This window comes from Gekko japonicus, unplaced genomic scaffold (genome assembly GCF_001447785.1).
Source record: "Gekko japonicus isolate JY-2015 unplaced genomic scaffold, Gekko_japonicus_V1.1 scaffold921, whole genome shotgun sequence".
Classification (NCBI taxonomy): Eukaryota; Metazoa; Chordata; class Lepidosauria; order Squamata; family Gekkonidae; genus Gekko; species Gekko japonicus.
In genome coordinates, this window is record NW_015168676.1 from 617697 (window position 1) to 640599 (window position 22903).

A 22903-nucleotide genomic window follows, 5' to 3' on the forward strand; every position below is an offset into this window, starting at 1 on the left:
ACCAAGAATACAGAGCATCTCTTGCCCCAGCCTGAGAGTTCCTATCTATCCCTTGTGGCTAATAGCCACTGGTGGACTTCTGCTCCATATGTTTATCCAGTTTCCTCTTGAAGCTGTCCATGCTTGTAGCCGCCGCCACCTCCTGCGGCAGTGAATTCCATGTGTTCCATGAATTCCATATCCCTTGGGCCAGGGACTACCAGGAGGTGTTAGTTGGCAGAACGCAGTGTTCTAGGGGGCTCGTATGGGGAGAGGCGGTCTAGAAGATACGCAGGCCCCCATCCATATAGGGCTTTAAAGGTAAGCACCAGCACCTTGAAGCAGATCTGGTATTTGATATGTTATGCAGCAGGATGTCCCCCACCTTTGCACAACTGAATACAGTGACAGTTTCAGAGAGCTGGCCAGCTGCATGTCCTGGCAGGTGCCGGATATGACCACTGGATCCCTATATCTGTTCCTTCACATCTGTCTGCTGCCCTTCTTCAAAAAAGATCTGGGTGATCCGCATGAGATCACCCCCTCTTATCCTCACAGCCGTTTGGTGAAAAGCAGATGAGGGTGAAACTTCGGGTTGGATCCAGCTGGCGTTCCCACTCGATCTTGCCCCGTCTCCCGCTTTACTACGGTCCTCGCCCCACATGGCTTTTGTTCATATAGGTCCCATGATCCCCCAGTGTAGCCCTTTAAGGTGGCTTTTTAGGCCAGCTTGGGGTAGTGGCTAAGAGCAGTGGACTCTAATCTGGAGAACAGGGTGTGATTCCCCACTCTTCCACATGAAGCCAGAAGGGTGACCTTGGGTCAGTCACAGTTCTCTCAAGAGCAGTCCTCGAAAGAGCTCTCTCAGCCTCACCTACCTCACAGGGTGTCTGTTGTGGGGAGAGGAAGGGAAGGAGATGGTAAGCCACTCTGAGACTCCTTTGGATAGTGAAGGGCGGAGTATAAAAACCAACTCTTCTTCCTTTTTCACCAGTCGAAAAGCTGGTTAATAGCCAAGGCAGTGAGCAGCGCAGGATTGCAGACAGAGGTTTTGGGGAGGATGCTCTGCCTGAACCAATTCAGGTTCAATTGTTTAGCTACCTTACCATTTACCCACAGCTCAGCTTGGAGTCTAAATGGATTGCTGGAGTGCAAAGCTTTTGTGATGTGCTAGGTTCAAACGACACCCTCTTGTTGCAGACCCATAATACGTCTCACGCGTTCCTCTTGGCCACGGAAGGTAGCCTGGTTTGAATCAGGGCTGCGGGACGGCGGGGAGTGGTCCTTCTGCCCACCCCCAACTCATTTTCTGGATCAGATTTGTCTGCTCTCCCCAGTGGGTGACCAACTCAGTGTTGGGACAGAGGGCAGAGCCTGGGAATGGCAGCGTTTGGAGGCTGCAGCAGCCGTCTCCAGCAGAGAAACAAGCCTGGCACATTGACTGTCTTTTAAAACTTTCCCCCCATTACCAGGACTTGCTACTGTCTAGGATAGGTTTGATCGGGAAAATGCCGTAGGAAAATTGTCCATTATACTCTGCTCTCCATCCCTGCAGCTGCTTCTGGGGGGACGGGTTGTATTTTTCATGGGTGCACCCAGGGGTCGTTTTGTAGAAAAGGAAGTTCAGGAGCTCATTTGCATAGCTCATTTGCATATGCCTCGCCCCCTGACAAAGGGCACACGTGCAAGCATCTGGGGAAGGGAAAGAAAGGCATTTAAACCACCCCCTCCCCCGAGTTTCTCCGCAAAAGCAGAGCAAGGGGGGCATGTCTGCCTGCCTGCCTGCCTGCCCTTCCCTTCCTCAGCCAACCCGACGCCACGGGCTGGCTGGGAAAGCAAAGGGCAGGCATGCAGGCGTGCCTGGGTTCCCTACTCCTGGGCTTATTACTCCCGGAACGCTGTTCCGGCTCGTTCCTCCTCACAATGACCCCTGGGTGCATCTGTGTGCGCACCTGCATGAGTGTGTGTGCACCTGGAAGGCACGGCGACCTCTGGTGACTGACCCCTACTGGGGGCCTGGAGGCTATTCTGAGAGGTGGCTGAATAAAGCCAATGTTGCCTCTGGTATTCCTTGGAGGGCCTCCCACCCAAGTACTTGCCCTGCTTAGCTTCTGAGATCTGATGAGATCGGGCTTGCCTGGGCTATCCAGGTCAGGGCTCTGTAGCTGTTTTGTAAGCTTTAGAAGCAGACAGGTGATCTAGTCACAGACGTCTAGTGTGACGTGTAGTTTGTCCCTGGCTGTTCCTTTGAGCATCAGCAAAGGTTGGAGAGTGTGACTTGCAGGTGAAATTAAGACCGATGCCTTTGCCGTCACTAGCAAAGCACTGAGGCACAGAGAGTTCAACAAAATCCTCTTCCCCGGCTGCTCTCTTCATGGCTTCCTCTCTTTCCTCCGCAGGCTGCGAAGGAATGAATCCGCCCTCTGCCTGCAGCAGTGCTTCCAATACGACACCCTGCAGCAGAAGCTGAAAGGGTTGGAGGAGGAGAATCAGAAGCTGCGCACGGAGGTGAGACTTGGGCAGGGCCCCGCTCCCTTTGGCAGTTTCCCTTGCCCTGGCCCTCCTGCCCTCCCTCAGAGGGCTTCTTAGAAAAATTAGTAATTGACATGCTGCTGTAGCTGCACCTGGTGCGTCAATTACCGGTTTAAATAAAGCCCTCTGGTGGTAGGGGGAGAAATGGCAGCTGCAGGGGATGGTCAAGGGTTAGGGCAAGGAATATGTGTGGCTTCTTTCAGTGAGAATGCCTGAGCACATATAGTGGAAGAAACATGGAAAATTATTGCCGTGCGGGATGCGACCCTAGTATGATACTCTGACCAGCACACCTCTTTCTTTCTGTCTGTCTGTCTCTGTCTGTCTCTGTCTGTCTCTGTCTGTCTCTGTCTGTCTCTGTCTGTCTCTGTCTGTCTCTGTCTTCTCTCTCTCTGTCTGTCTCTCTCTCTGTCTGTCTCTCTCTCTGTCTGTCTCTCTCTCTGTCTGTCTCTCTCTCTGTCTGTCTCTCTCTCTGTCTGTCTCTCTCTCTGTCTGTCTCTCTCTCTGTCTGTCTCTCTGTCTGTCTGTCTCTCTCTCTCTCTCTGTCTCTCTCTCTCTCTCTCTCTCTCTCTCTCTCTCTCTCTCTCTCCCTCCCTCCCTCCTGTTCTTTCAAGGATGCTTAAGGCTTTGCTCAAAGTTTCACTAAGATCTTTTTTTTTAAGTGTGGGTCCCAAACATATCCTACCTTCAGCTCTACTTTGCTCTTCTTTATGGGTGCTCTGTAATCGTCAAGGTGTTGTCAAACTATGCATCAGCTTTGTTAGAGAGTCCCCATCATGGGGTCAGTTTGTCTGACAAAATACAGTTTTTGGCTCTCTAGCTGCTGTCTGGAGGTGAAGCTCCCAGGCCTTGGTCCAGAAGCTGGGCTTCCCATTGTATCCAGAGCCTCTCTGTCTCCTTATAACTCACCAGATGCCCAAGTAACGTCCTAACGGGTTGCGTCTGTCTGTCCCAGGTCACCAACATCTCCACTGAAACCTGTCAGTATGAAGAACAGGAGCAGAAGCTGATGATCGATTGCGTGGAGCAGTTTTGTGAGTATCTCTGGCAGAGACGTCGGCGGGAGGGTTTGGGAATCTTACAACCTCCGTCTCAAACACCCGATGTGATAAAAAACACTTTGCCGCTAATCACAGGGTGGAAGGTGTGATGCATTCAGCTTCTTATTCCCCTCTGTGCTTCCAGAGATCAGGCTTGATCTCAACATTGTTGAATGAAGGAAATGTTCATGTTCCACTTAGCCTGGCTTGGTCGTTCATCCCTGTCAGTGAGACTCAGGGCAGAAGCGAGAGGCTTGAAATTCTGGCCCTGCAGAGTTCGCTTTTCCGTGTCACCCTGTGGCATTAAGAGTCTGCTTTTTGCTCAAAGCTCTCCAGAGCTGGGAATGATCCCGTCCACTCCACCGTATGTCAAGAGGATTCGTGCACATTGCCCGACACAAGGACAATATTTATCAAAACATTCCTATGCCGCCTTTCCCTCTAACTCAGAGTACCTGAACATGGTGAATATTAAAACATTTCAGAAATTAAAAAGCATTTAAAAAAATAAATACATATGACATTTGAAACAATTAAATAAGACAGAATGTAAAAGCATACTACAATACTGAGCTAAAGGGATGTGATATGGATTGGCTTTACCCAAAGCCATTTTTCCCTGTGGCAGTAGCATACGCATCACTTAATGCTGCCGTATACTGAATCAGACCATCAAGACAGCAGGGTCAGTGTTGTCCACTCAGACTGTCAGACCGGATCTCCAGGGTCTCAGGCGGAGGTCTTTCCCGTCACCTACTGCCTGGTCTTTTTAACTGGAGGTGCTGGGGATTGAACCTAGGACCTTCTGCATGCTGGAAGATGCTCTCCCACTGAGCCATGGCACCTCTCCAGGGTCTCAGGCTGAGGTTTTCCCCATCATCTACTGCCTGGTCCTTTTAACTCGAGGTGCTGGGGATTGAACCTAGGACCTTCTGCATGCTGGAAGATGCTCTCCCACTGAGCCATGGCTGCTCTCCAGGGTCTCAGGCGGAGGTCTTTCCCGTCACCTACTGCCTGGTCTTTTTAACTGGAGGTGCTGGGGATTGAACCTAGGACCTTCTGCATGCTGAGCAGATGCTCTGCCACTGAGCTATGGCCCCTGCCCCTTCCCATTGGAAATATGGGGATAATAACTTCCCTACCTTACATAGTTAATGCAAGGGATGGTTGGTTAATGGGGATACAGAGTGATTTGAAGATTTAGAAGAGACACGAAGTATTCCCGTTTATCAAATGTGTATTCTTCTGTGAGCAGAAAGCTTATTTGCTGCTCAGTTCCTTCGCTGCTCATTAGTGAAGTTCTCTGAAAATATTCAAAGCAGCCAACTATTCAATGTGACCAATCTCTGTAGAGTGGCACCATGTGTGCAGTGTGCCCAAGGATGGTGAGGAGGACCTGTGTTTCTCAGGTGTCATCCCACCCTGCCTCCTAATGCCACAGAACCCGCCCTGGTTTTGCAGTGGGCGGGGCTTTCAAAAGCAGCTTGGGATGCCCCTGTGAAGGGTCTCTTATTTCAAAGCCAAATCCCGCTAAGTATATCCAAGCTGCCCCGCGTGCGGGAAGTTGCTCCTACGATCTTGGCTTAATCAGCACCAGAGCAGCAATGCAGAATAGGAGGAGAGAGGTGACTTGGGCTGCCACCTGTTCCAGAACTTTCCATAGAAGGTACGAATATCTTCCCCAGTGCCTCTTTGAGGGAGAGTTAGTGGGTGCCCCATTTTGGTGCTGCAGTGGGAGAAGGGCTGCCCTCCTTGGCTGAGAAATGTTTTGGTTACTTCTCCGGGAGAGCATTGCACTCCTCACAGAACAACTTGCTGGTGGTCCCTGGCCCCAGAGAGATCTGGCTGTCCTCGACCAGGGCCAGGGCTTTTTCGGCCCTGGCCCCAACCCGGTGGGACTCTCTGCCAAATAACATCAGGGGCCCTGCAGAATCTTACGCAGTTCTGCAGGGCCTGTAAGGCAGAGCTGTTCCGCCAGGCATTCGGCTGAGGACAGCGACGGTTGACATCATGGCTGGCACCTTACCTGGACCCCTGTTCCTTATTGAACTCACTCCCCCCAAATGTGTGAAGCACTCACATACCAGACATGATAGGGAGTGACAAAATTTCGCCACTTGCTTTTAATTACGGTATGTTGTTGGACACAGTCTTTAGGCTTTTAGAACTTTGTACATCGCCGAGAGCTTCACAGTTGTGAATGGAATGGAATCATTCCTAGATGTGAATCCACAGGTGACACCTAACATACAGTGAAAAGTCAGATGCCGGTGAAGTCTAAAGAAGGGCGGTACAGGTTAGGGACATGCCTGTTATGGGGGGTTGCTTGATAAATATGGGTCACGCTAGAGCAGAAAATCTCTGGGGAGGATGTGGGCTGAATCAGACCGTTAGTCTATCAAGGTCAGTATTGCCTTCTCTGACTGGCGTGACTCTCCGGGATTTGAGGCTGAGGTCTTTCACATCCCCTCCTAGCCGATCTTGTCAGCCGGATATGCTGGGGATTAAACTTGGGCCCTTCTGCAGGCAAATCTTTGCTACTCTCTCCCATCTGGCGCGCTGGCAGGTAATCCTCAGCCCAGAATTAGCTCTCATGTTTGTGACTTTGTGTCTCTGTGCAATCTGATTGGTTAATCGGATTAGTGGGAAGCTTGAACTTGGTTAAAGCATGACAAGAGGTCTCTGGAAGAGAGACTGGAATCCCAGAGTCCTTTACCTGTGACCCTGTAAGAGCCAGTTTGGTGTTGTGGTTAAGAGCGCGGACTCTAACATGGGAGAATTAGGGTTTGATTCCCCACTCCTCCACATGCAGCTGCTGGTGTGACTTTTGGTCAGTCACAGGTTTTCTCAGAGCTGTTTTCTCATGAGCTGTTCTTGAAAGAGCTCTCTCAGCCCTGCCTACCTCACAGGGTGTCTGTTGTGGAGAGGGGAAGGGAAAGGAGATTGGATTTATATCCCACTCTTCACTCAGAGTGGCTTCCAATCTCTTCTTCTTCATTAATGGAAGATGCTTACAATTGAACTCGGGACCTTCTGCAAGCAAAGCATTTGCTTTTTGTGACTGCACCACATCCCCTTCAAAGCTGGCTTCTGCATGAAGCTTCCTCTTACTGAGTCAGTCAAGCTCAGTAGTCTCCTGTCTGACTCGCAGCTGCTCTGCAGGGCATTTGGCCAAAGTCTTTCCCATCACCTCTGGCCTGGCCCGTGGGGATCGAACCTGGGACCTTCTGCATTCAGAGCCAGTGCTCTAACACTGAGCCTCCTACGGCATGGCGGATGCTGGCGCATTCCCCAGAGCCGTCTGCTCTGACCGGTAACCATCTGATGTCTCTCCTTCCCGCAGCTGAAGCGAGCCGGGAGGTCGTGCTGCTCTCGGAGGAGCTTGCCCGCAAGACCGAGGACGCGGCCCGCCAGCAGGAGGAGATCAGCCAGCTGCTGGCCCAGGTGGTGGACCTGCAGCACAAATGCCGCACGGTGAGCAGAGGCCTGGCAGCGCATGGCGGTCGGCTGTCCGTCTCCAAACACGCAGTTCCTCGGTGGCCAGAAGGGCTGCCCTGGTTGCATGCGGCATCAAGGTTTGGGGGCTGTGGGGGAATGTTCACAGCACATCTGTCGGGCCACAGAGATGCTCTTTTGCATTGACCTATCGGGGGACCCCTTTACGTTGTGGGGGAGAGAGGGAGACAGCGGGGGTGCCCCTCCAGTTTGCATTTTCTTCTGAGGCTTGCTAGGAGTTGTGGCCGGTTTTCCTGACCACATGGCCACTGTTTAGCACTTCAGGAGCTGAGAATGTCGGCTGGATCTACGACCAGGAGGCAGAGGGAGACTGTGGCCATCAGCTGACAGATTTGCGGTGGGAGACACCTTTCTGAAGTAGCCTAACTTTTATAAAGCTGGGGAACCCTTATGGAGTAACCCTTATGAGTATCCGTGGTGGTCTGCGTGGTAGAACAGTTAAGGTTTGGGTCCAGTAGTGCCTCAGAGACCCTGAAAGTCTTGTTGGACTCAAATCTAACTTATGACGGTTGCAAGCTCTCCTGTCATGGGAAGGGAGCTGTTTGGATGTCCGGCCTCCTGTCCAATGCTGTAGAGGCTCGTGAGCCAAAATTCTCTTTTGTGAGCTGCTGGCATTAAAGTTGTGAGCGAGCAATTTGGCTACTGCATCAATTAGTGTGCTCTGGAGGCATCGTTCCTGAGCTAAGACAAAAATGTGTGAGCCAGAGGCTAAAAAGCTGTGAGCCTAGCTCACACCAACTCAGCCTAGAGGGAACACTGCTTCTGTCCAGAGATCACTTGGCAGGCTAAAGACAGATTTACTTACACGCACTTGCATGAAGTTTCCAAATGTGTTTGGAACCTACTGAATGCTCTTTTCACCTTCGATGAGGAAAACAAGGGCCTGCCAAAAGACAGGGAGAGAGAGCACATTTTCCATTGGGTGGCACATCTCGAATGGAGGTTGTGGCTGTTGAGCTGGGGAATTCACCAAGAAACAAGTAGGGGAAAACCTTAACCTTAGCAGCCGATGATCTCTTAATTGACACATCGAACAGATTCCCTGGAGGAGGAGGGTGTCTGTGTCGCAAACCGGGAAGGGAGGTTGCAAATGAGCTGTGCCTTCTCTTCGTTTTGGAGGCCAAACTGTCTCTTGGGCCTGCCGTGAATGGCAAACCCATTAAGCCCGAGAAATCGCACGCTGTCCCATGGGAACTAGAGTGCCCCTGGCTGCACGCAAAGGGCGTTTCTGGCCCTTGGGAGGGCAGCTCTGGGTGACGGTGGCTCCCTCCTTTCTCCTCCAGTATGGCTCCGAAGTGGAGGAACTGCAGCAACACCTTTCTGCTGCCAAGGAGGCCCAGCAGCAGCTACGGACAGAGGTGAGTCCCCTCGAAGAGCCACGGGAGGGAGGAAAGAGCTGCCGCGTCTCTCCATCGCGGGCAGGAGACCAGAGGAGAACGTTCGGCGGCCGGCACATGACCTGGAGCAGTCTGCTTCCAGTCGAACTGTCGTGGCTTCCTGCAAAGGGATCCTAAGAAGGAGCAGTTTGGTGTGAGAGTGGTGAGAATTCTCTGTTGGAGATAACCCCACCTCACAGTTCCCAAACTGGGGCTGCTGTGAGCCACCCCTTCACGCTGCCCGGCTGACTTCCACCAGCCACAGCAGGTTATTTCTGAGCTTCCCCATGACATCGCTCCCCGTCTCGTCTTTCTCTGTTTTCTCCGTGTTTTCTCAAATCACTTTTGCTCCACTGTTGCCGCCTGGTCTGCAGATGCAGCGTGTTTGCGCGGACTCTCATCTGGGAGAACCGGGTTTGATTCCTCCACTTGCACCTGGCTGGATGACCTTGGGCAAGCCGTAGTTCTGATAAGAGCTGTTCTCTCATGAACAGTCCTTGAAAAAGCTCTCTCAGCCCCACATACCTCACAGGGTGTCTGTTGTGGGGAGGGGGAAGGGAAAGGCGTTTGCAAGCCGCTCTGAGACTCTTTTGGGTAGTGAAGGGCGGGGTATAAATCCAATTTCTTCTCTTCTTCTTCTTCCTGTGAGATGTATGCTGCACTTTGAAAGGCGATGCCACTTTCCTTGCTGTGTTACCACACTACTGGAGTCCCACCCACCCCACCCTTTTAATTTTTTTAAAAAATGGCAATAGCTACCTTACCGTAGCATTACAGCCATGTATCTGTTAGGTCCTCTGGACTCGCAGCTTTCAAGTCTCTTGTCCTCCTTGATGTGGAGGGGCACCTTTTCCCTTCTATCTCCACAAGAGAAAGGAATAGAGGCTTAGCTTTTAAAACTGAAAGCTGGGGATTCAGCGAACCTCATATACAGATTGTTCGCCCTGATATCACTCTCCCGAGGTTTCTAGGGCATGATTGTTTAAAAGCATGAGGCGCAGGTGTGCAGGAGAACGGGAAAAATGATCACAGCTGAAAGAGATGAATGGGCTCAGTCAAACAAGTCTGAGATTACTGAAAGGCTATAGATGGCAATTTGACTGGTGCAATCCCACAAAGAGTCCCTTAGGTTCAGTTAATCTCTCCTGACTGTCGAGTTTGGCAGCCTAAGAGGGGACGTTTCTAACCTTTCTTTCCGAACTTTCTTTCCTATCACGTGATGTTGCTTCAGCTCCAGGACTTGCAGGAGAAATATGCTGAGTGCGGGGCAATGTTGCATGAAGCCCAGGAGGAGATCAAGACTCTCCGGAGCCGCAGCCTCCCCAACAGCGCCATTAACCGCCATAGCTCCCCCACCTTCCTGCCCCTGGTAAGGGCAAACCGATGTTCCTGAGACGTTGACAGGGTAGAGGACTGGCTGGGCTTTAGTGCTCAGTGTCAAAATAATTCCTGAATTGTTGCTGGGTGGGCAGATGACTGTAGTGGTGGATATCTAAGAGCTAACAAAGGGTTTCTCTTGGGTGTCCTGTTTCTCCCTTCTTTGGGCATTTCTGCATTCTCATTTGCCTTTCTTGTAAATCCCTGTTGCCTTGGGGTTTGTTTTTTCCTGTTCTGAATGTGTTTTGCTCCCTCTAGTGGTTGATTCGATATTACAGTGGTTTATTTCCAGCACATCTCCCTGCAGATTTAAACTGCAGATTTTTATGCTGGACATAAATGGATGTAATATTGAATCAACCACTAGAGGGAGCAAAACACATGCCAAACCGGAAAACACTCTCAAAGCAACAGGAATGTACAAGTGGGGGAAATGAGAATGTGGAAAAGCCCTTTATTAGGCATACAACTTCTTTATTCCGCTGTCCCAGCAATCGGATGCTGTATCACATTATCAAGCTTCTGGGGGGGGGGGCGCTGAAAATGCTGAGAGAAGAGGGTGCTGAAAATGCTGAGAGAAGAGGGCTTTTCTTTAAGCCAGTGCTCAACAGGACTGAAACTTGGAATACATTTGCAATGCCAGGGCTTTACCTTGCAGGTGCATGACTTGGTAAATTGCCTTCTTCATCCTAGATCTGGCAGGATTGAGTCCTGGGGAACATCATGCATTTCAAAACCAGTCACTGATGATGGAGGGGGGTGTGACTGGAGAGAGCGCCCCGCCCCTCTTGAGATTTTAGCAGGCATTGGTCTTTTGTCTCTCTTTTGAGGTGCTTTGGGGTCCCTTGTCTTTTGCTGTGAGGAAACACCTGTTCATGGTCTGTTTATTTCATTCTTCTCATTACCAGAAGTAACTGCCTTTCAGGTATTCCATTCAGATCCATCATTAGAAGGATGGGGTCACACCAGCCTGGATTGCACATTCTACCCTTTTCATGACTTTTGCAACTGCTTTGCGTTTACATGGCACTTTCTGCATCCTCTCCCCCCTCTCCTTACCACCTATATATCTCTGGCCAGTTTCTTCATACCCTCCATGCATCTGACAAAGAGAGCTGTGTTTCTCGAAAGCTTATGCTACAATAAAGTTTGTTAGCCTTAAAGGTGCTATTCGGCTTTTTACTATTGAGTGGCTTATGTAGAGCTCTCCTCCACTGTATCCCCCCCCCAAAAAAAAACACCCCTCCGAGGTAGGTTAAACCGAGAGAGATTGACCACCCCAAGGCCACCTTGTGAGAATCACAGCATAGTGGCGATTTGATCTTGCTGGCTCTCCCAAGGCCTAGTCCCACGCTAACCCCTGTCCTCTTCTTCCATTAAAGGATTCCTTGGCTGCAGAGATCAAGGGCACAATGAGAAAGGGGACCGAGAGTTCTGGTTCTTCGGAGTACAGGTGAGTCGAGAGCAAGAGAGCCTGGCCAAGGTGTGGGGGTGGGGACCTGAGGGGACCAGGAGAAGCAGCATCAGTAGATCCTCCATGGTTGGAGGCAGTGATCCTCGGAGTACCAGTGTTGGGGGGGGGGGCTAGAGTAGATGGAGGCTACTGTTGAGGCCTTTTTGCAGGCCTTCCAGGGGCATCTGTTGGTCCCCCATGTGGAGAAGGATACAGGATTTAGAGGGGTAGGGTTGCCAGTCTCCAGGTGGTACCTGGAGCAGTGCTCCCTCTAAGCTAAGTTGGTGTGAGCGAGACTCAGTTTTTTAGCCTCCGTCTCACACATCTTAGCTCAGGGAGGATGGCTCCAGAGCAAATTAATTTATGCAGCAGCCAAATCGCGTGCTCACAACTTTAATGCCAGCAGCTCACAAAAGTAGAATTTTTACTCACAAGCCTCCACGGCTTAGAGGGAGCATTGACCTGGAGATGTTCGCCTGGAGAAAATGGCCGCTTTGGAAGGTGGACTCTGTGGCATTATACCCTGCTGAGGTCCCTCCCCTCCCCAAACCCTGCCCTCCCCAGGCTCCACCCACCAAAATCTCCAGGTATTTCCCAGCCCGGAGCTCCCCCAAAGGGTGCTTTTATAGGTGCCCCAAGAATTCTGAGATTGGGTGGCAAACTGGGAAGGGGGGGGGACGACGGCACCCCGAGGTGGAATTTAGATGCAAACGGAGCTAGAGTGGGAAGGGGTGTCCCAAGGAGGGGGGGGGCTTCATGGCTGTGGGCGGAGCTTACAGATTTGGGCTCCCTTGTAGGCGGGGAGTGGTGGTGGTGGGGTGGCTTTAAGGCAATCTGGCCGACTGTGTGGGGGGGGGCAGGGCTGCCTCTGATGCTCTGTGCACCTTCTGGTGGGCGGGGGGGGGGGGATGACTGTCCAGCCCTGCCCCTGTTCCCCACCAGTGACTTTGGTCTCCCCTTCTTCTTCTTCTCAGGAGCTTCCGGAGGGTCTTTGAGACCGTGAAGGCAGTGAACCAGGTGGTGAAAGCCAGATCCCGGGCAGAGTCGCCACTGAGTTTTCCGTGGGGCTCTCCGAAACCTTCCTCGCTGAGCTGCAGCCGCCTGAGCACCCCCCGCACCAGCTACTACGGTTCGGACAGCCCGGTTGCGGGAGCCATGGAGGGGCAAGACGGTCAGGCTCCCGGAGGTCCTCATGGTGCCCGGTGAGTGCCACTTGGGGGGGGGGGGGGCAGCAGGCTCGGGATCCTGCAGGCATGGTCCGTGAACAAGTAGGCCAGAGATGCCAGGTTGGATCCTTGGTGTCTCCGATTTTAAAAGCGCTCAGGTAGAAAGGTTGGCGGATTATCTGTCAGAAGAGAGACTTGTTTGGCTGTGGTTGGAGACTCATAGCTGAACTTGGAACAACTTGTGGCCCGTCAGAGGCTAAAGAAACATTCCCTCTTCAGTTGCAGTTCTGTCTTCAACTGCAGTTGCAAGATCGGTGGGGGTTTTCAGCACGCGGCAAGCTCCACAATATAGCTAGCGGCTGACATGTTTAGCCAGCAGGTCTTACAGTGGGTAGAAACCGAGGGGAAAAAGGGGGGGGGGGCGGGACTCAACCCAAGATACGGCTGTGATATAGGAGGGTCAAGCTAACAAATGAAGTTATTTATAAAAATACAAATATTTATTATGATGTACACATTAGTAGAAGATAAAATAGGTTAAAATAAATGATCCAGATATCAGACTCTTAAAACTTATTACACACTGAGGTGATAGTTTTACATATGCTATCAATGGGTATATCTTATGACCAGTGGATCATACGCGTTTCGGCGTGGTCAATATTACTATTGTAAAACAACACACACCCAGAAATAACTATGTGAACAAAGATTTTCGTTAGAGCCAGGTGTTGCTTTCTCATGTGATGTGCAATTGCTGAAAGTTTACACAGTAGGCATGGATAATCTCTCATGGTGATTGCACATGGTCTCCAAATTGTTCTGGTAACAAATATCCAATGTGTCTGGATATGTGTCTCTTCCATCACAGGTAGTAAGAGATTTTCTTTCATTTATTTCTGGGTGTGTGTTGTTTTACAATAGTAATATTGACCACTGAGGGAGGCCCTAAGGGGCCAAAACGCGTATGGTCTACTGGTCATAAGATACACCCATCGACTGTATATGTAAAACTATCCAACTCAGTGTGTAAAAAGTTTTAAGAGTCTGATATGTAGATCATGCATTGGGTAGGCCTGTTATAATACAAATAATAATAAGAGATTGGATTTATACCCCGCCTTCACTACCGAAAGCTGTCTCAGAGCGGCTTACAAACTCCTTTCCCCTTCCCCTCCCCACAACAGACACCCTGTGAGGTAGGTGGGACTGAGAGACCTCTTGACAGAAACTGCTCTTTTGTCAAGAACAGCTTTTTTTTAACCCCCAAGGGGGTATTTTTATTATTTTTCATAAGACTACTAACTACAACAAAAAATATAGGGGGGGACTACAACTAGGGATAAAGGAAAGATACCCACACTAACTAAAAACCCAAGAAAAGGAGATCATTTCCATGTTAAGCTAAATGTAAGTAATACGTTAGTAACACAATATACTTGTGAAGTTCTTGTTTTACACAGCTTCTATATTAGTAAGTTAGTTTTTGTGAGAGTACTTCTTGAGCATCTTCTTTACTTCAAAGAGCGATTTACAGAGTCCTTCTGCCCTTACTTTGGTTTTCTAGCTTTTCCTCTTTTGACGTATTTCAAATGGGATGTCTTTTAAAGTCTTAATGATTGTATTCCCAAATTTCAGTGGATTTGCCGAAGTTGCCTTTAATATAGCATCTCTGGTCTGTCTTCTTGCAAATCTAACCACTATCTCTCCAGGGAGGCTATTTTTTTAAAATATAATTGGAGTATGCCCGGTAGGCAGCCTCCATGTCTTTTACTATCTCATCCGCTGATAAGCCTGTTACTGGAGCAATAATCTCGCCTAGAGTCTTCTTCAAATCTTCTTTTTCAGTTTCAGGCACTCCCTGAAATCTGAGAATCATATTAGCTTTTTCCATTTGAAGCTGTAACAAACGGGTTTCCTGGAGTTTTTGTGTTGTTCTTCATTTCCTTATTTGCGGTGTCCATCTCTGTAATTTTCTCAGTTGCATGCTCCACTTTCTTCTCCGTTTCTGCCAGCTGATGCTGCTGTAGAGCGAAGTTTTGGTTTAGTGTGGCCAGTTGCTGGTTAATACCACCGAGTTGCTCCATTACCGACTTCAGCATATCTGCTAACAGCTTCATGATGTCTGCTCCCTCTTCCGGTCTTGAACTTTGGCTGCCTGGTTTTGCTTTAAACTTTCCTTGGGAAGTCGCCATGTTACCTCTTTGTTTACAGTTTCAAACCGCTTTGCCAGGGCTCAAAAAGCTCGTCGTTTCACTATCGGTACTTAAGTAAGTCTCTCAGAATAATCTCACTGTTTATTTCCCCTCTACCCACTTCGCTGCATTAATCTGTCCATGCGCTTAAGAGGCGTCCCTCCTTGCGCTCCACTTTTCCCATGGGGGGGGTACTCCGTTTTATTAAAATAGTCCGTTTACTTGGAACTCATGTTCATTGTTGGTCATATCTCTGACTTCGCTCTCTTCATTCGTTGTTCCGCTCTATCTCCTGCGCTTGTCCCGGTCGAATTAGCTTGTACCAGAAGGTCACTCAGTGGCAGGACCATCAGGGTGGAGGGAAGCCTCTATTCTCCGGCATCAAGCTGTCGAAGAGGCTAACCCTCAAAAACCCTCTGGCCTGGAACCCATCACAAGGGCTCCGTGGGGGTGCCACTTGAGGCAGCACCCCTCCGTGCCGCTGGTGTGCTAATCGCCTCCCCACGAGCTGGGGAGAGCAACCGCCATCGCCAATCAGAATTATGGCTTGCCCAAGGTCATCCAGCAGCTGCAAGTGGAGGAGTGGGAATCAAACCCGGTTCTCCCAGATTAGAGTCCACGTACTTAACCACTACACCAAACTGATGTGGAAGATCAGAGCTGGGACTCTAGGACTGGGGAGGTTCAGCCGCCTGATGAGGCACCTGATGGTTTCCCAAGCCATCTGCTGATCTGTATTTTCCATTCCTGACGCTTTTATATCCCAATGTGTACTGGTGGGTCTCTGTGCTAGAGCCAGCTGCTTTTTAAACAAGGGAAACAAGAGGAAAGACGTATCTCCAATGTCAACCTTTGTTGTGTGCGTGTGAAGGGCCTCCAGTTGCTTCCGACATATGGCGACCCTCTGAAGTAATGTCCTCCAAAACATCCTGTCTATAGCAGCCCTGCTCCGGCCTTGCCAGCGGAGGGCCTGTTGCGGCTTCTTCTGATGGAGTCAATCCATCTCATGTTGGGTCTTCCTCTTTTCCTGCTGCCTTCATCTTTTCCTGGCATTATTGTCTTTTCTAGTTAGCCTTGTCTTCTGCAGATTCTATCAAGAGGAACGAGACCATCTTATATTACCCCTTCTGTCTAGATTTAGCTCTCTGCAGTCTTATCTTGACTTTAGGCCAGAAGTCCTTCGTAAATTCCTCTTAGAAGACGTTCAGAGCTCAGTGACTTACGCTGGGGCAAAATTTTGTTGCTTAGCTACTAGGAAATTCAATTTCAATTTATTACAGGTCTTTATGACCGAAGTCTTGACCAAGAGGATACCAAAGGGGGGTAAAATAGGTACATAAAATAGACATTAATATGTCAAGGTACATAATAACAGTCACATAAAACCCAGGCTGAGCCCAGAGATTAAAAATTACCTAACTACACTTGGGGCGGAGCCAACTAACTAAAATCATCCGAAGATTAAAAATCGGTGTCGAAGTTTTCAGAAGTGCTGGACTTTTCAATGCTTCTTGAGAGCAGCCACCTTAGCCAAGAACCGCGCCACGTTAGCTGTTATCAGTCCATCGGCATTTGAGTCAGATAACAGTACTGAGAGCACCCAAGGTTGCGCGGGAAGATTCATCTTCGTGAGAATAGGAGAGATATAAGTGCCTCTAACTTGAGTCCAGTGGGGACAGCGAAATATCAGGTGATCTAAGGTTTCAATTTCACCAGAATTGCACAGACAAAGGCGATCTGAGTAAGAAAGGCCTCCAAATCTTCCCAGAGTTACCATTGTTGGAAATACATTTAAGCGGGCCAGCATAAAGGCGCGGCGGTGAGATGGAATTGATAACGTTGAATAAAAGTCAGGAAATCTCTCTGGAGGGGACAACCCCAAAGCCAACGGAGAGCAGGTGCGTCTTGCCCTGGCCACGGTGCTGGCCCAATCCAACTGTTTAAGTTTCTTCAAGGTTTCCTCAAGCTGAGAGGGCATCAGCTCTTCGTTAGGTGAGGACATCGGCACTCCCAATGTCCTGAGTTTACCAGCAAGAAGGGACAACCAAGGGTTGGATGTCGTGTCCTTTAAGATGGAACGAAGAAAGCCGGCCTGGGGGTGATGACTTGGGTCAGATAACTTAAATCTCAACTTGAATGCCCTCTTCCAAGCACGTGCTTCAAGCGAAGATTGAACCAGTTCCATACGAAGGACAGTCCCAGCAACACACCGTGGCGTTCCAGTAATTCTCCTAAGGAAGGAGTTTAGCTGGGAATCCAATTTCTCATCCACGCCAGCAATCCAGATTTCTACACCGTATAAAATTTGGGAGACCACCTTCGCATTGTACACCTCGATGGCCGGGGGAATCCGCTTAGCCCCCTTTGTACGGAAGAATTTCTCAACCAGTGCCGTGGCGAGTCTGGATGACTTCTTAACGTATGTCAGATGAGCGGACCAGGATAGATTGTAACTAAAAACAATACCTAGGTATCGGAAGGAGGAAACCCATTCTAGTTGGCCATTCCCAACTTTAAAATACAGAGGACCTCTTCTTCTCTTGACAGAGAAGCGAAGAACCTTGGACTTTGCATAATTCACGATAAGCTCTTCTTGTTTGCAATAGTCCAAAAAGGCATTGACAGTAGACCTCAGTCCAACTTCAGATGTTGCCAGCAAAACAGCATCGTCAGCATAAAGTAAAAGTGGTATAGGAAGACCAGCTAAATACGGAGGATGTCTGGCTCTCATTTTAAGAAACGGCACCAAATCATTAATATAGATGTTAAACAGGCAGGGGGCCAACAAACATCCCTGTCTAACTCCCTTCTGCACTGGAAAGGAGTCTGTCCTGACTCCTGAAGAATTCACTCGAACCGAGGCAGATGTTTTAGAATAGAGAGCCATAATCAATCCCAGTAGTCTGCGGTCAATATTGGTGTTCAATAACTTCTCCCACAATCTGCGACGAGAGATGGAGTCGAAGGCAGCCCTCAAATCCATGAAGGCCGCATAGAGACAACCTCTTGGACGCAAGGAATACTTGCTGGCAAGATGGAGAAGCGTCAGACAATGGTCTGTAGTAGCGACACCCTGTCGAAAGCCACACTGTTCAGGAAAAAGGAACCTCTCTTCATCAAGCCATTTCTGGAGTCTCTCCTGAAGGAGTGCAGAGTAGATCTTCCCAGGGGTAGCAATAAGGCTAATCGGTCTATAATTCCCTGGGTCGTTGGTATCCCCACCTTTGTGGATAGGTACCACAGTAGCTGTCTTCCAAATATCGGGGATATTAGCTGACTTGTTGATATCCGAAAACAGGTGGGCCAAGCGATGAGCCCACCATTCGGGATTCACCAAAAATAGTTCTAGAGGTATAAAATCCGGGTCCACCGCTTTGCCACGCTTCATCTGATTAAAACGTTCAAGTACTGACTCTGGAGAGACCCGCTCCCAGTCCGGAGCAGAGATCAACACCTCATCAATTTCCTTCTCATCGACAGGGCATTCTGAGGATTGGTACAAAGCTACTAGGAAATGTAAACTTATTTTAGCTGAAAATAATTGTATGATTCTCTTATTAACATTATTTTATGTTACTAATTTTATTAACTTTCTCTTGTTTATACTATTCCCATGTTATTACTGTTTTTAATAACGCCAATTCTATTAAATTTTCCAAGCAGATCAGATGACTTTAATATCTCCCTCCCCCCTTTCATGTTGTTCTAACAAAATCACCTCTAAGGTGGCCAAATTTTGCCCCTCGGCAAGATCAACAAGGAAGCAGCTGCTCAGGTCTTCTTCTTCATTGTCTCTACTGTTGAAATCAGCCTGCCGTGCTGCCTGGAAATCTTATTGTTCGCAAATGTGCTGATAACGATGAGTGTCGATCGTGACTGATCTATGATTGGAACTAAGAAAGAAAGTTAGACCAAAGTACGATCGCCTCCAAAATTTATTACTGAACTGATATTGCTAGTGTTGTTTTTAATTGTGTTTTGTGTACATATATATCTATTTCTATATAGATAAATCCTTTGTGTATTATTTACTTTATGGTCTACTTTTATTTATAGCCATTCCTTATCGCAGGTACTGGTTTTAATAGTGGTAACAAATGCTCCCTCTAAGCTGTGGAGTCTCATGAACCAAAATCCTACTTTGTGAGCTGCTGGCATTAAAGTTGCGAGCAAGCTATTTGGCTTCTGCGTAAATTAGTTCGCTCTGGAGCCCTCCTTCCTGAGCCAAGATGAAAACGTGTGCGCCAGAGGCTAAAAAACAGTGAGCTAGTTCACACTAACTCAGCTTAGAGGGAATACCCACCCCACTGTTTGTATGGAAAATGTTCACCTACAAAACTCATGTTCACATCTACCTGCCACTAAAGCACGGGGGTGTCTGACTTTTTTTTTTAAAAAAATGGACACTGAGATGAAAATGTGTGCGCCGGAGGCTAAAAAACTCTGAGCTGGCTTACACTAACTCAGCTTAGCGGGAACACTGGTGGTAACAAATGGTGGATCCTGGTGGGTGATAAAACCTTTCTGCTTTCCTTCAGCCGAGATGAGCTCGGGACATCCTTGGGCACCCCTGGCCGGCATGACCTGGAGGCTGCCCTCCGGTGCCTGTCGGCCCGCCAGCAGAGCCACAGCACGGACCGCTCGTTCTTTGAGGTGGAGCGCGAGAGCAAGCTCAGGCGCCTGGCCCGGGACATGGAGGACTCCAGCGGCTTCCTCACCCCCAACGAGAGTGTGGCATCTACCGGCACGAACTATTCGGGCAGCTCCGGAGGCTCCGGCTTCTCCCTGGGCTCCTTCTCGTACTTCCCCGATAAGCTTCAGATCATCAAGCCTCTGGAAGGTGAGGAGGGAGGAGGGAACCCGGAACTGTGGGGGGGGGGAGGCTCCCTTAGGGGGACTGCTCTGTGGGTCTGCCCCAGCTTATTTTTGCATCCTGTGTTCTGGTAGGCAGAGTCATTTCATCGCAGGCTGCCTAGTTTTCAGGTAAATAGATATAAAGGGTGGGATCTAAAGTTTCCAATGAATGGTGGAGTCTTTTTCTGGTGCAAGCAGCCTTGCTTTGACGGAAGAGATCCTGGCCGAAGGCGCCTCTCGCATTACCAGGAATGAAAATTCTGGCTCCAAACCAAAGCGTTTTTGCATTCTCTTTTTCACTGCTTGTGTTTTCCTATTGCTTCAGGGTTTTTTGTTTTTTTATGGTGTTCGGCATAAGAACCTGCAGGGAGATATGCCAGGCATAAAGTGATGTAATAGCATATCGACCACTCGAGGGAGCAAAACGTGTGGAACAGACACCTCCCCCCCCCCAGCAACAGGAACACACAAGTGATGAAAAAGAGAATGCAGAAAAGCTCAATAATGTAATTGCAGTAAAATAAGCCAGATCTCAAGATATAATCCAGTCTGTTTATTTCGTGCTGCTTTAAAATGAGATACACTTATATGCTCATACATTCTCAGAGTTGCCAGAAGAAGAAACAACAGAGTACGGGGCAGTATTTTCTTGGGAATTATTCTGGTTTGGACTGCTGTGAGCTTTTTCTGTAACTGTCCTGTAATTAATTTTGCTAGCCATGGAGAAGAGAAATGGAGCCAATAATGGATGCTCCTCCTAAGATCAGTGGGAGGTCACTGAGGTCCCTTTTCCAATCTAATCCAATCCAAATACCTTTATTGGCATAAAAAGAAAAAAGGTACAACATGGCCAATTTACAGAGCATTTTAATTATAAAAACCATCAAGCATCACATAGAAAAGCTAGACTTTTGCTCCCTGATTGTTATGGCAGCCAGAAGGTGCCTTGCAACTGAACTTGTAATGTGGAAACATCAATCGGATAGTAAAAGAGATACTAACCGCCTCAAACTGTGGAAGTTAGACACAATAGGTTTAATTATACAGTCCCGCATTTCCCCATAAAAATCACAATGAAGAAGAACATGGGCAACCGTTTCTGGGTGCCTTCCTTTACATGAACAAAGTCTTTCTTGATAGGGAGTGTTAGCAAACCTTCCAGACAATACCACTGGGGGTAAAACATTGAGTTTTGCTAACATAAAACAAGTGGCGTAACTGGGTGAGGTAATCTGGGAAAGGTAAGCAGCAGGCAGTCCATATTCTGGAAAGATACCAAATGCTAACGGGGAGCAAGTTTTGTGTTCAAGAGAACAGATAGTCTGTTTCTCGATAACTAGGATTCTCTGTTTCAAAATTCTAATTGCCTGCGTTTCACTTAACATGCAGAGGTTGTCCAAAGAGACACCTATAGAATGTATTCTGGATCTGACAATACCAGTTGGAAACAAAAGAATCAGCTAGCATCAGATGGATATAGCTAGCAGGTTCTGCTCTAAAGTGTGGGCATAGCCCAAACTTTAGGGTTAATAGCCATGTCCTAGTCTCAATCAGATGCATTCCAGTCTCTAAGCACATCGTAGCATAGCTGACACAGTTGGGACCCCCAAAATACGGCGTAAGAACGTTGCCTGGATTTGCTCAAGCTGGGTATTGAAGGCGGTAACCCAAATGGGGATCCCGTACAATAGCTGAGAAATTGTTTTGGCATTCAAGACACTAATGGCAGCCGGGACAAATGGATTGCCCTTCTTATAAAAGAAACTAACCACCGCAGATGAACCGCACCTTGCTGAGATGACCTGCTGGCTTGCATTGTTCTGTCCAATTATGGTTGTATTGAAAATACACCCCCAAGTATTTAAAAGATTTCACTTGTTTGATATTATTTCCTTCGACACGCCAGCTTTGTGGTTTCCAAGACGTTGCGAATACTAAAAATTTTGGATTTTGATAGGAGGAGAAGGCAAGCAACAGACGCTTGAGACCCTTCTGCGTGCGTGATGATATAACAGCATCATCAGCATAAAGCAATAAAGGAATAACATGTGACCCAAGTTTAGGGGAATGACCATCAATAACATTTGCGGAGGGAGCCAGATCATTCAGTAATAAATTAAACAGGTAGGGGGCTAAAATACAACCACGTTTGACTCCCCAGTTGGAGGAGATTTTTGAAGTTAATCCATCTGGGAGGCCCCTTTTCAGTCCCTATGGGGCTTTATCGTAGGAGAGGGGCTGTCGCGGGGGGGGGGGAGTGTGCACATTTGTCCCTGCCAAAGATGCCAGGTTGGATCCTTGGTGTCTCCATTTTAAAAAACTCTCAGGTAAAAGGTTGGCAGATAATCCATCAGCAACCATGAGGAGATCGATACTAAACTAGTTAGGCCACTCGTTCTGACCTGCCCAAGCCAGCTACTGGGGTTTCACGAGGAATTGCCTAGGTGTGTTTTCAACTTCAGTTCGATTGCCGTAAGGACAAAAAAACCTTGACTTAAAAAAACAACACGACACCAGAATACTGAATTCCACATATAAATTCAGCGTTGGCATAATGCAGTCCTAGGATGCAGCTGCAGAGTTGCGCTGACTTCTTGATAAGACTCTGTCCTGTCTGCATAAGAACTTTGTTAACAAGAGACAAGAAGACAAATCAGTGCTTATTTTTCATGTGGTCTGGGGGAAAGCCTGGAAAACAGAAACACAGGCAAAGGGGGAAACCCAATGTTGAAACTAGGGGTGTGCATTTGGGCCTACCCAAGCCAAAAATCTACCCCCAAAATACCTTACCTGTATTTTTCGGGTAGATTTTGGTGTCCCAAATGTATCCAGGGTTTCTCAGGAAAACTGGGGGGGGGGGGGGGGAACCCTAAAAAAATTTGGGTATATTTGGGAATTACCAGGCAGATCCGAAAACAGCAGAGAGGCGGGAGCAGATTGCTCCCCCCTCAGCTGTTTGTCAGGCTTCTACTGCAGTCCATTTAAAGTTTAAAGGGACTGCAGAAGACAGCCCGATGATCAGCTGTGCCGGTTCCTGCCGGCTTACCTTGGGGCTGGCTTCTCATGCAGCCAAGTTTAAACTAGGCTGCAGAAGAAGCCAGACCCTGGATCTGCTATGCTGCCGGGAACTGATTGCTCCCTGCAGGCTGGGCTTTGTGCTGGCTTCTCCTGCAGGCTGGTTTAAACTGGGCTGCGCAAGAAGCCAGCCCAGCCGGGATCTCCTGTGCTGCACGAAGCACGTTTTCAAGCCCTTGCCAGTGGCACAGCTGCTTCTGGGGTTCGCTTCTCCTGCAGCCCAGTTTAAGAGAAGAAGAGGAGGAGATTGGATTTATACCCCGCCCTTCACTACCCAAAGGAGTCTCAGAGCGGCTTACAATCTCCTTTCCCTTCCCCTCCCCACAACAGACACCCTGGG

At 48.8% G+C, this 22903-nt stretch overlaps 1 protein-coding gene across 1 annotated transcript in view; it reads left to right on the plus strand.

Moving 5' to 3' along the window:
- HAP1 (huntingtin-associated protein 1) overlaps nucleotides 1-22903 on the plus strand; it is a 118769-nt gene that overhangs the window by 85424 nt on the left and 10442 nt on the right. The window contains exons 7-14 of the mRNA XM_015415371.1: nucleotides 2379-2487; nucleotides 3467-3545; nucleotides 6895-7025; nucleotides 8351-8425; nucleotides 9675-9812; nucleotides 11203-11267; nucleotides 12248-12475; nucleotides 19173-19474. Coding sequence (XP_015270857.1) covers nucleotides 2379-2487; nucleotides 3467-3545; nucleotides 6895-7025; nucleotides 8351-8425; nucleotides 9675-9812; nucleotides 11203-11267; nucleotides 12248-12475; nucleotides 19173-19474 — 1127 coding nt within the window. The remainder of the gene's footprint in view (nucleotides 1-2378; nucleotides 2488-3466; nucleotides 3546-6894; nucleotides 7026-8350; nucleotides 8426-9674; nucleotides 9813-11202; nucleotides 11268-12247; nucleotides 12476-19172; nucleotides 19475-22903) is intronic.